Source organism: Colletes latitarsis, chromosome 6 (genome assembly GCF_051014445.1).
Source record: "Colletes latitarsis isolate SP2378_abdomen chromosome 6, iyColLati1, whole genome shotgun sequence".
Taxonomy (NCBI): Eukaryota; Metazoa; Arthropoda; class Insecta; order Hymenoptera; family Colletidae; genus Colletes; species Colletes latitarsis.
The window spans coordinates 8,560,790-8,578,953 of record NC_135139.1 but is presented as its reverse complement, the minus strand read 5'-3'; the positions used below and the strand labels follow the sequence as shown (position 1 = coordinate 8,578,953).

Genomic DNA, 18,164 nt, shown 5'->3' with positions numbered 1-18,164 from the left:
AAAATATGATAAATAACAAGTCATGGTCATATGATGCTGAAAGCAAATTAATATTGCACAAGAATCCTATGTAGTCTAGAGATATACTTGTATTGTGTACTTTCAAAAGCATGTTCATGTTAATTTTACAAATAGTATTTACCTTTCGGGACTGACGTATAGGATATGTAACTGTCAATGAATCTAAAAGGACCATAGAATAAGCGTTTCAACTGACATACTCATACAGGTTGAAATAAAGCTACTCCTATTAAGATTAATAATAATAACTCTTATTGAATTAATAAATTTATTATATTTGTTCAATTTAATTATTTCCTCGTAATATTGCCGATTTGTGTACGATCAAACATATTGATTAGGGAAAGTAATTGTTGTTTATATTCTTCAGATTCCAATAAATGAAATTGAGTAATTGAATCGATTTGGATTGAGTTAAAACATAAGCTATTGAAACATTTAAAAATATAGAGTTGAGATGAAAAATAATGTAGGCAGGTACTTAGTATTATAAACTGTCTGTACATGCTTGCCACAGTACAACCATAGTCATAATAACAAAGAAATTCAATAACTTCATTTTTTCAAAATGTGTAATTTACTTACTGTTAAAAAAAATTTGTATATTTTTTTAACGTAAATTGAGTGTAACTGGCCGCTATAATACACGTGTATTTTTTTAAATACCAAATTCAATATAATGAACACAAACCACATGGTTCCGGTAATACTATATTTTGATCAATGTGTCAAAAACTTTTCAATCGAAAAATAGCATTTGTATTTAACATTTAAAATAATAGTGGATTAAATCAAATGTTTTTATTTCTATTTTCTTTTTAATCGCATGTAAATCAAATTTATCTTTTGATTATTTATGTGTATTAATACTAGTGAACTTATAATATAACCTCTGCAATTAATAAGTTAGTCGCAGTTATGGAAATAAATCCATTAAGTATAATTCTTGTAAAAAGTGATAGTAAAGGTGATAGACTATTATTTCGTTATCCATATGTAGCAAAACATACACGAGATTCTAATCAATGTACTAACAGAAAGAATCCTTATTCTTTAACCACTACAGAAGATTTATTGCAGGTCAGTTTTATGCTAAATCGTAATATGATGGTACTTATTCAGTATATAATAAAATTACAATCGTAATTGTCAATATTTCTTATATAAAGTGTTGCAGAATTATATGTAAATAGTTAAGGAATAGACATACAAATACATATGACATTTTTTAGTTAATTTCATGTGTGGATTCAGTTCCTTAAGTATTTACATGTATTTTTGAAACACGTTGTATTTATTTTCCAATGTTTATATTATCGAGTATGATAATTTAATAGTTAATAAACTTCATCAACAGTCTTTACCTTTTCTGACCTCTAATATAAGTAATGGAAACTTGACTGGAGTAACCGATGAAGTCTTATCAACATTATTTGCTGTTAAACCAGAATTGTGCGAACAAAAGTTTGAATTAAAAGTAAACGATGTTCGGTTTGTTGGACATCCAACTTTGGTTCCATCTCGTGGATTGAAGGAAGTTAATTCTTCTATGCTTTTTAATATTGTCTTTGCTCTTCAAGCACAAGCAAGCCATTCTATAGTGAAATGTTATTATGATCTGAGCAAAAGGTTTGTTATACATTATGTTTATGGACATATATGACACACAGTAGATCACATGTATTATTCCTTTTAGATTAGGCATAGCATTGAGGCACGAAGAAAAGAGATGTGGTTTTGTAATGGAAGAAATAAAAATTATGGTTTCAACCCATGATGAAGTTGCTACTAGGTACATGGAATTATACTTTATATTATTTTGTCAAAGTAATAATAATTAGAATTCCTTGATATATATTTCTAGGTCTGAAGGTGAAAGTGATTGTGATGAATCACCGTATGAATTAATATTACAAAGAAGTTTACTTGCTCGTGATTTAAAGTCTGTATTTAGTAGCCTTAGCACTTCTGGTATAATTAATATCATGATTAATAAATGGATTCAAGTACGTTTCTGCCTCCCACAAAAAGTTCATCAATCCCATAAAAAAGGATTTGTTATTAATCCAGAAATAATAGACAGGCCAGTGTTAAAATAATATTCAAACCTTAAAATAATATATTAAATATTAAATTTTATTTCAGGTGTTTAAATAGCTTAAGACCTTATCATGGCTTGTTATTACTTATCGAACCTTTAGATTTATTAGATACACTTCCAATAGATTCTTCTCCAGCACTTAAACGTCTAATTCAAATGTATAGTCCACTGAAAAGTCTACAAACTTTAGCTGCTGATTCTGATCTCACACTTACTCAAATTTCTCAATTAACTGGTCATTTAGTATATTGGGCTAAAGCTACTATAATTTATCCTCTTTGTGAAAGCAATGTTTATGTTGTATCACCAGATGCTGTAATAACAAATCAATTATTAGAAGCATTTTCTGAAGAATTTCCAGGACTTTGTCTTTTACAGGTATCTATGAATTATTATTTGTATTATTGAATATAATTTAAATTATAAATTCATCTAGGTGATCAGCGACTTTTCATTACCAACTTCGATAAGTCAAAAATTAAATCCTTTAAATCAATCGCAACAGCAAACACAATTAGTGAAAATAGTCATATGGTTATTAAAAAATCATTTACTCTTACAATTACATACATATGTACAATATATGCCAACTGTGCATGGTCGAACACCATTGGTAAGTTGAAAGAAATTTGTTTCTTTTTAGAATTTAGTAATTAAAAATCTATTTTTCAAAGGACATGAAGAATGAAATGAATCATAACTTAAATGAAATCACAGAAAGTGGAAACACATGGAATTTGAATGATGCTCCAAAAGGAATTCCAACTGATATAAAGGAAGAGTTATCAATGAATCTCCACAAAGAAAATGGAATATATAATTATCAGTCAGAAGATTATGATATACCATCTGATGATAGAAAATTGCTTGACAGATTATGTCGTTTAGGTTATTTTAATGGAGGACATCACTTAGAAGAAATAATGTATTTAGAAAATATTCGCAGGTCTCAATTACTACAAATTTTAGATAAATTTCGAGATGTATTGATCACATGCGAATGCGAAGATCCTGCTATAGCCCTATTTTATAGTCAATTTGATTCTTAATTGTTTCATTTTAAAATTATTTTTAAATGAGGTATAAATTATATTTTGTAAATATTAATTTAAAATGTTGCAATATATTTGGATGCACAATCAGTTTTATGTAAAAGGAATAAAGCATTTAAGAATTACCGGAGAGATTATAAGAGAATTTCCCTATATATAAATAATTTAACAAAATCTTATTATAGTACCACCATGTCAGTGTCTTCTTATAGAAGATATTATAAGTAAAATTATAATTTTTTCAGTTTTAAACATTAATGAAATAAGGAGATTATTGTTCGGCAAGTGAAAAGAATCAACTTAACTGGGGAAAGTATTGTCTAAAGAGAATAAAATAACTCTGTATAGTTAAAAAGGGGGGGTGGAGATGGTTCCAGTCTGGAACTTCCAGACACGAATTTTATCGGTTATCCTCCTTATATCAAGGCAGTACTCAATGATATGCAGTGTTACCAGATCGCGCACTGAGGCAGTGTGCACTTCCGAGAAAAAAATTCGGATAGGTGCTGAAATTTTTTGGCAAAAAAAAATTTTTCAAATTGTTCTGAAAAAAATTATTTTCAGTTGCAAGAGTCGATTACAATCATTTTTGGTCATTACACATACCCCCGAAATCCTACGCATTTTCGAAAAAAAAATTCCTTACCGAAAATCTAATTTCAGGCCAGAAATCGTTCCCCGAAATTTCATGCGTATCTTTAAAACACCATAACTCCTGAACGGATTTTAATGTTTAAAAAAGCAAACAACGCGTATTTTGGCGAAGAATATGTAGAAATTCTAAGAATATTCGAAAAATTGGTGCGTGCGAGGGGGTTCGGTATTCGTGCAACTTTGTTAAATGACTTTCGAAACAAGCAGAGCCTAACTGGCTGCTGATTGGCTGATTTGGTTGTACCCCAGAAACCCTCCCTGATATAAAAATGACCACTGCTGACCAACTCATCAGTACCCCTGGAATCACCAAGGGTATTATCACGCGTATTATTTGTTACAGAGAACTTTTGCATTGCTGACCAATGTCGCTCACTGAGTAGATTGTAATTTATGGATATCTTTACAAGTAAACATAAATGAAAGTTTGTTTATGAATAAAAAGTTCCGAAAAAAGTATCGCCTCTGTATGTTAGTTTAGGCTAGTACTAGAGTCTGCTATGCAATTAGAAGTTATAATACTTATAATTGTTATATCGCTCATATTGAACTACCCTATATTTCCAAGGTGTCGTTCACTATAGTTATTTTTCGAGTCTAGGGATTTCATTTCGTTTCTAGATTTTCTTCTAGATGAAACAACCACTGACTCCTCTTTTGCTGTGTGGGGTTATTACAATAGAAATATCTACCTCACATTTGACAGTGACCACCAGCGATCTTTCTACTCATCCTTCAATCAGTGTTTGAAACCTTTTAGCATAGCCCCCCTTATTTTTCGGCCCTGCCGATCCGCAAGAATTTATTTGCACATAGTCCTTCTTTGACTTGCACGCTCTATAGCTACAAAAGTTGTCTTGCTGTATTTGCCCTAGCCTAATCTTAGGTTAGAATTTGTGTACGATCTAATATAATACGACTAAAATATAAGTGTGCATTTTAAGTATTGTTTATAAAGTAATATTCTTACCTTAAGACATTAAAAGGTATTAAAAGCTGTATGGAATATTATTTTTATCTTCTTTAAATAGTAAAAGTTATAGATTCCATGGCATTTCCACTAAATGATCAGGTTTATACAAAATCTTTTACACCTAGAGAATATCAAGTAAGGATTTTCTAAATTATCTAAAGAATCGTATAATAACAAATTATTCTACATACTATTCAAATTTGTTATGATTGCAGGTTGGATTATTTTATACTGCTAAAGAGAAAAATATAATTGTTTGTTTAGGAGAAAGTTACGAACAAACTTTTATTGTTATACAATTAATTCAAGAATTTGCTACCAATAATAGGAGGTAATATATAATAGAAATTATTTAATTCCCTTACTATATTATTGATGTTTTATTAAATGTTTTAAATTATCATCAAATAAATTTAGATTATTAAGTAAAGGAGGAAAACGATCGTTATACATATTGACAGATGTTGAGAAGTATAAAATAAAAGCAAGTTACATAGAACAATTAACAGATTTAAAAGTGCTATTATGTGATACCTGTCCACCAACAGAGTTTCTAGAAAAATTTGAAGTTTCTCATGTAAGAAATATTTTATTAATAAATTTGTTGTTTTCTCATTATTTTTATTTGTTTATAAATATTTTGTTATAGGTATTAGTTACTACTTCTAAAACATGTGCACAGTTGTTAGCAGAAAAAAAGATTCTACCGCATCAAATAAATCTAGTCATAGTCGATGAGTGCCCCAAGTGTATAGATGATAAGCTAACATTTAGTTTGCAAAACTTTTTATCTTGTGACAGTGTTCCTAGAATTATTGGATTAGGTGTACCATTATTTAATTTAATGCAAGAGCCTGGAAGGCTAGGCCTAGAAATAGAAAAAATAGAAACTATATTTCAGTGTGAAGTTGAAACAGCTAGTGATATATTATCTATATTGCGGTAAGTATAATATCTTAATAAATGATATTTCTGTTTAATGGTGATGGTCTTTTAAATAGATACAGCCCTAAACCTAAAGAATATGTAGTGGAATATTCTGAATGTGAAAAAGGGGAATTACACAATACTATTGAGAATTATACATTACATGCTATTGAATTTTTGCGTGATCATCGGCATGACCCAACAGAAATTTATAGTGAAGAGTTTTATGAAGACATCCAAAAAATACCAGACCCCACGGAAAAGCCGTTTCAAATGATGCAAGATTTTTTACTTATACTAGATACTCTTGGACCATGGTGTGCAGATCGTGCTGCACTTGCTCTTTTAATTTTAACTGAAAAATTGAAAATAAAAACACCTTATGAAAGACATTATTTATTATTGAACATGGTGGCATCTGTTTTTATGAAGATACGAGCTTTATGTGATAGCACGTTTGAAGCTTTGTCCGGAAAAGAGAGAATATATAAATATACTACACCAAGGGTTCATCGGCTATTGCAAGTTTTAAAGACATATACTCCATATTATAACAAGAATGGTGATATTCCTCATAATAAAAAGAATCGTCAAAATAATTATAAAAATTCATCCATAAATAATAAGGAAAATTCTCATAAACGTAATTTTGGGCAAATTAAAAAATCAGAATGCAATTGGAGAAATAATGAAGAAAATCATACGAAAGTAACCAAATCTCCCAAATCTCTACATCACATGCGTGAAGCTACAGATCCTGATTTACTTTGTGGGGTGATTTTTGTGGATAAGGCATTTGTAGCAAAAGTGTTGTTCTATTTATTAAATGAAATATCCGCATATGATGAAGACTTACATTTCTTATCGCCTCTTTATGCAATTGAAAAAAATGCAGATGATATTGGTTATTCGAGAGCTTTAGAAATGGAGCATAGAAAACAAGAAGAAGTTTTAAAAAGATTTAGAATACATGAATGTAATTTATTAATTTCAACTTCAATTTTAGAAAAAGGTTTGTAATTAATTAATGTTACTAGTACTGAATAATTTGTTTGCATTAATTATTTTTATGTAATGTCTAATAATGTTTTATTTCTATTAGGCATTGATATCCCAAAATGCAATTTTGTAATGAGATATGATTTTCCAAAAACTTATCAGTCTTATGTACAGTGTAAGAGTCGAGCAAGAGCTGTGGATGCATTACACATACTATTAGTTTCACAGAAAGTATCAAAAGAATGTCTGTGGCAATTAGCACAGTATCATTACGTAGAAAAGGTATCGAACTATGATATATGATTCTTTCATAATTATTTTATTTAATTATTATGGCGAAATTGAATCAAACATATGGAGCAAATGTAATGTTTGATTAATGAATGTAATGTTTATTGGATTTCATTTATTCGTAACCTTCAGTGTGTACCAGTTTTAATAGCAACCATTTAATGTAGTTCATTACCTGTGTCCATCCCAGTTGAAAATTTTAATGGAAGAGCATCCATCTATTTTGTAGACTTTGTTAGTAAAGTGTTCTAATAACGAACCAACTGCAAAAGAAGAAAACGAGGCAGATATGTACGCTACTATGATACCACAATATAAACCACTTGATGGAGATGATGCACCTTCAGTTACTTTCAATTCTGCTATATCATTGGTAAACAGGTAATGTAATGCGATGAATGCATAGAAAAAATATAGTTTTAATGTTGTATTACAAAAAACGTTTTAATTATTTGACATTGACTTGAACAGATATTGTGCAAAATTACCTAGTGACACTTTTACAAGATTAACACCAGAATGGTCTACTGTAAAGACGAGTGTAGACAACATGCCTATGTATATATGTTCTTTACGACTCCCTATAAATTCTCCAGTAAAATACATTGTATCGGTAAATTTCTTTTTTTTCACAATAATTTAAAAATGTAGAGGAATACCAAACATTGTACGTTTTTACTATAATTCAAGTTTCAAATTTAAATATATAATTTTTATATTCTGATCTGTAAGGAATACAAATATATTATAGTTGAAAGAAATTCTGAAAAAATTTGTAGTCACATTATAATAATGTTTTGATGAATATAGTATTTTTTTGTTTGCTTACATTAATTGTACTGTGCAAGGTATTCCAATACATTAAATTTTCATAATGAATTATTATATGAATAAAATTTTAAATAAGTATTTATATAAGTATTTAAAATTTTATTTCAGTCATATCCTATGCCAAATAGAGCAATGGCAAGGCGGATGGCTGCTTTGCAGTTATGCGTTGATTTGCATAGAAAGAATGAAATAGATGATAATTTATTACCTATTGGGAAAGAAAATTTTAAAGCTAGACCAGAAGATGCAGAAGTACCGGCTTTACCGGATGAAAGTAAAGTGGATTTTTCTGAAACTCTGCTTGGAACGACTAAACGTAGACAATATTATTATAAGAAGGTTCTGTCTATTAAAAATTAAAATATCATTCATGTACTTCAGGATGTCTTGATTTTCTTCTTTTTATTTCATGTTTTGATGATCAAGGTTATGATTTTCAGACAGCTGAGGCATTAACGGACTGTAGGCCAAAAGTTGGAGTTCCTTGTTACTTGTACCACATTAAGATGGTCCTGAGTTGTCCCTTACCCGAAGAACAGAATACTAGAGGTCGGCGTATTTACCCTCCTGAAGAATCGGCTATTGGTTTCGGTATAATAACATTGAAAGAAATTCCTAAGGTAATATACAAAAAACACTAATAACATAACATTAATTACACAAGGTGTTATGGGAATTAAAGTACAACCAAATAGGGTTTTTCATGTAAAAATGAATTGAAGATTTGAAATAAAATTTTTCGATAGAAAACTATATTATATGTATACAGGATGTTCGGCCTCGAGAAGGTGCGAAATTTTTCGACGGAAAAAAAAAAATTTCAAATCGTTTTAGAAAAATTATTTTCGGTTGCAGGGGTCAATTACAATCATTTTTGGTGATTAGACATATCCTCGAAATCCTACCCATTTTCTAAAAAAAAATTCAAAAAGGTGTGAAATTTTTTGACGGAAAAAAAAAATTTCAAATCGTTTTGAAAAAATTATTTTCGGTCGCGAGGGTCAATTATAATCATTTTTGATGAATAGACATACCCCCGAAATTTTGCGCATTTTCGAGAAAAAAATTCAGTACGGGCGGAACTTTAAACGTTAATAACTTTTTAACGAAACCTCCATCAACAAATTGGTATTCTTGATTTTCGTCTTATTTTGGCCTCTAGAATCCCCCATTAAAATTTTTTCCAGGAGTGGCTGAACACCCTGTATATAGCTATGCATGAATTGTTGATGAATAGACTCTCAGTAATATCCCTTGATCGTTTAACTCTTTAATTTCCTCGCAGATCTCTATTTAAATTCTTTAATAATATTTATAGTGTGTAGTACTTTATTAAATCTTGCTAATTGCAAAACTATATACATGTCAATAAACACGATTGTATGCATATAAAAAACAACAATTATCTAAACTGTAATTCGTTCAATCGTGTTGTAGTTAAATGCACGCGTATTTAAGAAATTTTCGAACTTAATTTCTTCGGAAACAAAACTTAATATAAAAAAATTTTAATCCAAATTTGCGATTTATTTTTATACAATGTATCCTTCTGTTTAGTTGTACTGCGATTCCTGTTGCACTCTGTATATATACTATAATTATACATATAATGCCAGTTAATACTGAACTTTCTGTTTTAGTTATGTCCTTTTCCTATTTATACCAGATCTGGAGAAGTTCATGTAAAATTAAAACTCAGTAAGCAGACTGTGGTTTTAAATGAAGTACAGATAGAGAAAATTGCCACTTTCCTCAATTATACTTTTACAAATGTATTAAGATTACAACAGTACCTAATGCTTTTTGATCCTAATGCTTCAGAAAATTCATACATGATTGTGCCTATAAAATTAGGTAATTGTGAATATAGTTAGAATTGTTATCGTTATGACCCAAATTACATTGATATTATATAGAGTATTATGTAATGATGCAAACAGGAAGGTCATTATCCTATTTGTGAAATTTAATCGAAAATATACAACAAAATTTCTTTATACAAAGTTTTGTTTACGAGAAAGTCAGTTTTGAAAATGTATTAAATATGCATACTATTTAATAAGATTCGACTAACGCATCTAATTATTACTCGTTCATTCTGCTTGTGTTGGTGTTTTTAAACATTAATCATAGTATGGTATTATTTGTTTCAACTGATTTTAATTAATTAAAAGATGATATTACTGATAAAATCATACTAGATAGCCAAGATGTTAACGAAAATGAGGGATCTCTTATTAGGACCAATATACATTTAAATGTAAATCAACAAATCTTTTCCCATTTTGCAATCTGGGGCTTCATTATTGAAATATAAAGTTTGTAACTGTGTGAACGTCACAAGTGTGCGTACATTTCAGAGGCACGATCAGCCAAATGATATAAATAGTGAATAGCGCGAGAGTCACAGTGATAAAGTTTAACTGTTTATATCTCTTTTTAATTTTTCGTCACATAATAAATTAATTTTGAAATACGATGCAACAATTTCATTAACACTGTACAACTAATATTTAAAAATATTAACACAAGTAGAAATAACGAATAATGGGCAAACATATTAGTCACGTACTCAATTGTACATGTATTCTTTCTCAAATACAAAACCTTGTACAAAAAAAGTACGTCCTATATTTTCTATTCATTTTCTCGCATAGAAAAACTATCACTTTTCTGCTTGTACCATCAGTTACACGACATCCTGCACGTATAGGGGATGTCCGCATAAAATGTTACAAGTTGTTTTCTTGGAAATTATTAGGGGTAATGATAAAATTTTTTTAAATTTTGTAAGGTTCTGGGAGCCTTCTATTGTGATGTATGAACTTTGTGAGCTATCGTGTCTATATATTCCTGGGATGCAGATATGCTATCTGCCATATATTTTAACGAAACAACACATTATGTTATTTTTAATAAAGATCCTCAAAAAAAATGTAAAAGTATAAAATCAGGTAAGTGATATTCCTGATCGATTGCATTTTGGTCAGGAATCTGTGATCTTTTTGAGAGATATGAGAAAATCTGAGACGTTTTGATCTTAATTCTGACTTCTCGTAATGTCAGGTAATATTACTGTTAATACGATTTCAGTATATTAAAACTATGTCAGCATAAAACATAATTATTATTATTTCTCTTAAATTATGCATGGTAAGGAAAAACGTTTTATATGAATATTTAATGAAGTATCTAAGAACATACAAATTTATGTTCTGTTCTATCAAAACAACATGAAGGCTGGTATCTTTCTATCACTTAAGGCACCCAGTTGTGATAACTCATATGTTATATGGAAGGCCCCCAGAAACTTTACAAAATTAAGGAAGAATGTTGTCATCGTCCTTAATAGAGACACCCCGTATTAAAATCAATTTATATTTTTGTAGATGAAACATCTGATGTTACTGTACATTGGGATTTTTTAGAATATATATACGTAAATCGAAATTCAGTGCCAACCAAGGTTCCTGAAGAAGTCAGACGGAATTTTAATTTTGATGCATCAAAATATCATGATGCAGTGATTATGCCTTGGTATAGAAGTCAAGACCAACCTCAGGTATTTTGGTAAATGTTAATTTATAAAATAATTAAATAAGTACACGTTTGTTTAATATATAGTTTTATTCATTTCAGTATTTCTATGTTGCTGAAATTTGTACAAATTTAAATCCCAAGTCTTCTTTCCCTGACAATGATTATGATACTTTTGAAGAATATTATCTTAAGAAATATGACATACAAATACAAAATGTAGATCAGCCTTTGCTTGATGTAGATCATACCTCGGCTAGGTTAAATTTCTTAACACCTAGGTAAATATTGTAACAAATGTAATGTTTATAAACATATTACTATACTTATACATTTATTATAAATTCTATTTTAGATATGTTAATCGAAAAGGCGTTGCTTTACCTACAAGTAGTGAAGAAACAAAACGTGCAAAACGAGAAAATTTGGAACATAAACAGATCCTTGTTGCTGAATTATGTGCAATTCATCCATTCCCAGCTTCCTTATGGAGACTAGCAGTTTGTTTACCCTGTATTTTGTATAGAATCAATGCCTTATTACTTGCTAATCAAATACGATGTCAAGTTGCACAAATGATCAATTTAGGACAGGAAAATTTAAATTGTAGTATGTATAAAATAACAATCATTGTTTCTTATAATATTTTTTTTAAATCAATAATCGAAGACTATTTTAGATTTTGAGTGGCCGACGTTAGACTTTGGATGGAGTTTAGCAGAGGTTTTAAAAAAATCTAAAGAAAGTGAAAAATCTAAATCTACTAAAAATGAAATAACTCAAACAAGTTCTTTAAACGCGATTGACAATAAATGTCAAGATATATCTGAAAATACAGATAATTTAGAAAAACCTAGCGAAGAAAATTCAAGTGAGCAAAATTATGAATTACAATTGGAAAAAATTAATGCAGTAGGAACTGAATCGCAAATGTCAAACAATGAAAATGAATTAGAAATTGGTACTTGGTCAAATGATATGGCAATGAATTCCATGGAATTTGGCACAGATGATTTAAACGTAACTGTTTTATCAAATGATTTTAACTGGAATGGTGTACGATATGGTTCTCCTGCATGTGAATCAGATTTTGATGGGTATGAATCAGATGATATTTACAGTGATGGGTTTGCTGATACTTCGGATGAAAGTGAAGATGAAAATAGAGGGTTACGAATTTCTTATATAGGAGAAAATGTTGCAGAAGCTGTTGAAGATGAAAAGCAAATATCTAAACAAGAAATTAATAAAAAAATCTTGGATCTCTTAGAAACTGAAAAAAGTACGGATGACATTTTATGGTCCTATGCAAAAAATAACGAAGAATCTTTGATTGCAAAGCATAGACAATCTCATTATGAATTTACTAAAATAAGGGAATCTGAAATAATGGAAAATGGGTCTTTTATATCCTGTAATACTGAGATTGTAATTAAAAGAAAGAATTCATGTAATTTACAATCTGAAGATAATAAGTTGAATTATGAACATAAAGCTTACATAGAAACAGTTGTTAATAAATTTACTAAAGAAATATTAAATACTAACAACCGTTTACAACCGATAAAAAAAGAATCTAACAAATCGAAATTGACATATTTGGACAACAATCTTTTCAGTTTTGATTATCAACCAGAATTAAAAAATCATTTAGGACCAAGTCCCAGCTTAATTTTACAAGCTTTAACTATGTCTAATGCAAATGATGGTATTAATTTAGAACGTTTAGAAACTATTGGGGATTCTTTTTTAAAATATGCTATAACTACTTATTTATATTGTACATACGACAATATTCATGAAGGCAAACTTAGTCACTTAAGATCTAAACAGGTATTAGAAACTCAAGATATTAGTTACCTTACAAAAATAAACATTATATAACATTATATTGAATACAATTACTATATCAATTTTTATTCAAATATATTAGCCTTTTTTTTATATATAAATTTTGTCTAATTATAATGAAATTTTTTAGGTCAGCAATTTAAATTTATACAGATTAGGAAGACAAAAAATGTTAGGTGAGAGCATGATAGCAACAAAATTTGAACCACACGATAATTGGTTACCACCTTGTTACTATGTTCCAAAAGAACTTGAACAAGTATTAATTGAATCTGGCATACCTTCTACACTTTGGAACCAAGCTGACATTCCAACATTGCAAGCTGTAAATCCTACTGAAATAACTCAACTTGTTAAAGAAACAGAACAAAAATTAGGCATCATGAAGAGCGAACTTAACCGTAATGAAACTACACTTTCAAATAATTTAGACAACTTATGTTGTTTCATACCTTACAATTTAATTACTCAACATAGCATTCCTGATAAAAGTATCGCAGATTGTGTGGAGGCATTAATTGGAGCATACTTAATTGCTTGTGGCCCTAGAGGTGCATTACTTTTTATGGCCTGGTTAGGGATACACGTTTTACCCACAGAAGAAGTTTGTATTATACAGGAAACAGAACCTAAAGAAAGAATTCCCGGTAGTACACCGTACATAAAAGGAACAAATGAGCAGGGTCAGGCAATATGGACGCAGGTCATTATAACTAATCTTAATTTCAAAAGTTTTGAAAACTTAAGTACAATTTTGAAGGACATTTTAAGAGAAGTGTATTATTACAGATTCGTTATGGAACATTGGAAGAACCACAAAATCCTCTACTTCGACACATTCCTGATCCGGAACACGAATTGAAATTGATGCTTGATGGATATGAGGAATTAGAAAAAAATATAGGGTATAAATTTCATGACATTAGTTACTTATTACAAGCATTTACTCATGCTTCATATCAACCCAATAGATTGACAGATTGTTACCAACGTTTAGAATTTCTTGGAGATGCTGTTTTAGGTAATAATCTAAATTAATTGCATTTTATTATATTTTATGCAATGTCAGGTGTTATTTAATAATTAAAAAAAAATTCTAGATTATTTAATAACAAGACATTTATACGAAGATGCCCGACAACATTCACCAGGTGCTTTGACAGATTTACGATCAGCTTTAGTTAATAATACTATATTTGCTTCCTTGGCTGTTAGATGTGGATTTCATAAATATTTTCGACATCTTTCTCCTGGTTTAAGTGCTGTTATAAATCGTTTTGTTAGGATTCAAGAAGAAAATGGACATTCCATTAGTGAAGAGGTAAAACATTTCTATAAAAAAATGTTTTCATTATGCTTAACATTTTTATATTATAGTTCTTACACATATATATTTGATTATTATTCACTTTCTACTAGTACTATTTAATTGGAGAGGAAGAATGTGAAGACGTTGAAGATGTAGAAGTACCAAAAGCATTAGGTGATGTTTTTGAATCATTAGCTGGTGCAATTTATTTGGATAGTTGCATGTCCCTAGATGCAGTATGGAGCGTTTATTACGCTATCATGAAAACGGAAATTGGTATTAAACTACTTGTTTTTATTTGTATCATATTTTTCACGAAAGGAAAATAAAATACACATTTTATCATTGCAGAACAATTCAGCACTAATGTTCCTAAATCTCCAATTCGTGAATTATTGGAATTAGAACCAGAAACAGCGAAATTTGGAAAACCAGAAAAATTGGCAGATGGACGTAGAGTTAGAGTTACAGTTGATGTTTTTGGTAAGGGGTCATTTAAAGGAATTGGAAGAAATTGTAGAATTGCAAAATGTACCGCAGCAAAATGTGCTCTTAAAAAACTGAAAAGAATGCAAAGTTATCCACGGGAAAAACTATGACAACACATATAACGTTAAAATAAAATATATAAAAGTACAAGAAATATGATAAATTTCTTCAACAGTGTTGAAACGTATATTTCTATACAATTGTGTTCATGAATGTATTTATAAATTTGTAGCATAAGAAAATTTCATGTATTATAATTTAATATAATAAGTTAATTGATGTTAAAGCATAGACTCACGGAGAATATAATGAATTAAAGAGAATAAGGTTTGCTTTAAATTTGAATTTTGAGAAAAATTATGCGTCTTTAGATTGTAAATACTTAAAATAACGACGACATAAAATATTCTTAAAAATTCTTAAGTTATATTAAATCTTTTTCTGTATGACATACATGTTTTTAACATTAAATCTCTTACATTTCTGTGTAATACATACGTAGGGGACTCCAAATCAGTAGAGGTATGCGAGAACCTAAAAATGGATCTGATCAGAATAGGTTTCCCAAATTTTCGGATTCCCAAGACCGTCAGAATTCTCGAAAATGTTGAAGATTTTAGTCTAATAATTAAATGCTACTAAACGTGATCGACTGCTTTTTATGTTTGGGGGAAAATGTTCCCAACTCTTTCAGGAATTCGACCCAATCTGTCCCAATCAGCGGGTTTCCGGCATTTTCAGATTCTCGCACCCCTCTACAGAACAGCACAAAAACTATAGTTTGAATTGCTGTAAAGTTGTAAATAATAATCAGAAACGTTTAAAACTGAACAAGTAGTTTTATTATATGTGAAGATAACATTTCTTCCAAAAATAAAAAGTACATACATTAATTGTTACAGAAAAAGAATTAACATATTGCCATTTGTTTCATTATGCCCTGAAAATTGAGCAGAAAGGACTAATTTTCGTCCATTGTAATATTAAAAGTAATAAAGTAATAGTTTTCTTTAGTTTATTATAATTAGCACCTTTTTTGTGAAATTAACTTAATTCAAAGCCTTTCTTATTATTTGTTATATTTATTGAGTTTAGTTTTTATTCCTTATTTTCAAGTGAAAATATATTGTAAATTTTACTGTTTCTAATAGATAATTAATACTTGAAAAATGCGTTCTTTCATTATTTAATTTGGTGCAAAAGAATTACAATAATAACTTAATGTTAGTTGCACCTTGAATAAATAAGCATATCATATGAATAAATATTCTGATCTGCTTCACCTGTGCTATTGTGTGCAGATCCCATCAAAGTAGTTTATTGGCTCCATGAGATTACATACAGTATAATTTTCATGGCGTATGCGCAAAAATGCAGGCCCATGTAGTAACACAGGACAGACAACAATGACGGAGACCAGTGTACGGAGCAGTGTCGGTCAATTATGCCAAATCTGGCCACACTGGGTATGAAGCAGTATGGCCCAGTATGGCCAAATCTGGCATAATTGAGTGCATCGATGTCGACATTAATAACGATGAACATATCTTACCGCACGAGCCATATGTTACGCTAGGTCAGCACCTCATGCAACTTCGGGAATTCGATAAAGAACGTGAATGGGAGCCTGTCCTTCTTGCTCTTGAACAGCCGAAGTCCGTCTTTGCGGCATACAATTTCGAATCACGACGGCCCAGGCATTTAATACGTTTCGAACTATACATATAAGCAAAGAATTATTATTTGAAATAATAGAATAGTTGGAAAATAAAACGTTTGAAAATAGTTTTCATAGTCTTATTTGATAAACTATTTTCAAACGATTTATTTTCCAACTATTCTATTATTTCAAATAATAATTCTTTAATTTTATAACAAGGAATGTTTATTTAATATTCAATTCAATTTGTATCAAATATATCTTTTGCCTATATAGGCAAATAAAAGATGTTCAGTTTTATTCCAGAGTTATTCCGTAACAGAGATGTTCAGTCTCTGAGTTGTTCAGTTTAATTGTTCAGTGTAAGTGTTGTTCACAAAGATGGGATTTTCTTCGTCTTCAAAGAAACCCGGGTTGTCCCTTGGCCGCTGTTCGTGAAACATCTTCTTAACCATCTTCGGAAATCTTGATTGAATGTAAATTTTCAATTAAATTCTTCATCTCGCTTCACGGTTCGTCTTGCTTGGTGGTTGAGGGATAACTCCCGCGAACACCCCAGAGGGCTTCCGTAGTGACCAAGCAGGACGAACCACAGAGAGAGACCCAGATGACATTTGGGCAACTTTGATAGACGAATTGTCCATCAAAATGAAATTAAAGAATCATTATTTGAAATAATGGAATACTTATAATAGAATTTCTACATATTCTTCACCAAATTACGCGTTGTTTGCATTTTAAATCATTAAAATCCTCTAATCCGTTCAGAAGTTATAATGTTTTAAACCTACAGAAATGTTCACTTGAAATTTCATGCGTATGGTACGAAGACACTGCGTGACACAGCGTTATATGTATATGTATTAAAGCTTTGTATAATGTAAATCTATGGCAATAAATGATATAATTTCAAAGAATTCTATGTGTTCTCATCATTTTTACATTTCTTTTCCTCTCCCCATTATTCCCTTGCCTATAAGATACATGCCACCTCTTCGCAAGACCGCCAGCATTTTGAAAATGTTCTGGGCATTTTGGAAATCCGGATGGCAAAACGTCCAAGTTTGTCGTGGAATAGTTCGTTATTTTCAACGATAGATGGCGCTTATTTTCGACCTCAAACCCCCTGGTGCTAAAACGCCCAAGTTTGTCGTGGATTAGTTCGTTATTTTCAACAATAGATGGCGCTTAATTTCGACCTCAAACCCCCTGGTGCTAAAACGCCCAAGTTTGTCGTGCCCTCTGGTGCTAAAACGTCCAAGTTTGTCGTGGAATAGTTCGTGTCGTCCACGCTAGATGGATTTCCCGACATACTTGGGCGTTTTAGCACCAGAGGGCCTGATGTCGATAAATAAACGCCATCTAGCGTAGGTGATACGAACTATTCCACGACAAACTTGGGCGTTTTAGCACCAGAGGGTTCGACATCGGCAAATAAGCGCCATCTATCGTCAAAAATAACGAACTAT

The 18,164-nt window shown here is 30.3% G+C and overlaps 2 protein-coding genes across 6 annotated transcripts; both read left to right on the top strand.

Annotated features, from left to right (window-relative positions):
* Positions 1-569: 569 nt before the first annotated feature.
* Nprl3 (GATOR complex protein Nprl3) lies at positions 570-3,338 on the top strand. Its single transcript, XM_076766110.1, has 7 exons — positions 570-1,101; positions 1,379-1,650; positions 1,718-1,813; positions 1,886-2,104; positions 2,167-2,500; positions 2,559-2,735; positions 2,797-3,338. The coding sequence occupies exons 1-7, from the start codon at positions 940-942 to the stop codon at positions 3,169-3,171; spliced, it is 1,635 nt and encodes a 544-aa protein (XP_076622225.1). The 5' UTR covers positions 570-939; the 3' UTR covers positions 3,172-3,338.
* Positions 3,339-4,643: 1,305 nt separating this feature from the next.
* On the top strand, positions 4,644-16,618 carry Dcr-1 (Endoribonuclease Dcr-1). 5 transcript variants are annotated; one of them, XM_076766353.1, is made up of 22 exons: positions 4,646-4,936; positions 5,017-5,132; positions 5,219-5,378; positions 5,451-5,743; positions 5,803-6,740; positions 6,831-7,009; positions 7,248-7,399; positions 7,490-7,631; positions 7,958-8,188; positions 8,290-8,469; positions 9,490-9,703; positions 11,239-11,411; positions 11,489-11,667; positions 11,742-11,995; positions 12,066-13,219; positions 13,368-13,940; positions 14,027-14,142; positions 14,209-14,258; positions 14,338-14,558; positions 14,657-14,822; positions 14,898-15,853; positions 15,891-16,618. In XM_076766353.1, the coding sequence occupies exons 1-21, from the start codon at positions 4,877-4,879 to the stop codon at positions 15,143-15,145; spliced, it is 5,799 nt and encodes a 1,932-aa protein (XP_076622468.1). In that variant the 5' UTR covers positions 4,646-4,876; the 3' UTR covers positions 15,146-15,853; positions 15,891-16,618. The 5 variants fall into 5 exon arrangements, with proteins under 5 accessions (XP_076622470.1, XP_076622469.1, XP_076622468.1 ...); XM_076766350.1 differs by having other exon boundaries at positions 4,647-4,936; positions 14,027-14,258; positions 15,891-16,617; XM_076766351.1 differs by having other exon boundaries at positions 4,647-4,936; positions 14,027-14,258; positions 14,898-16,617.
* Positions 16,619-18,164: the final 1,546 nt, after the last annotated feature.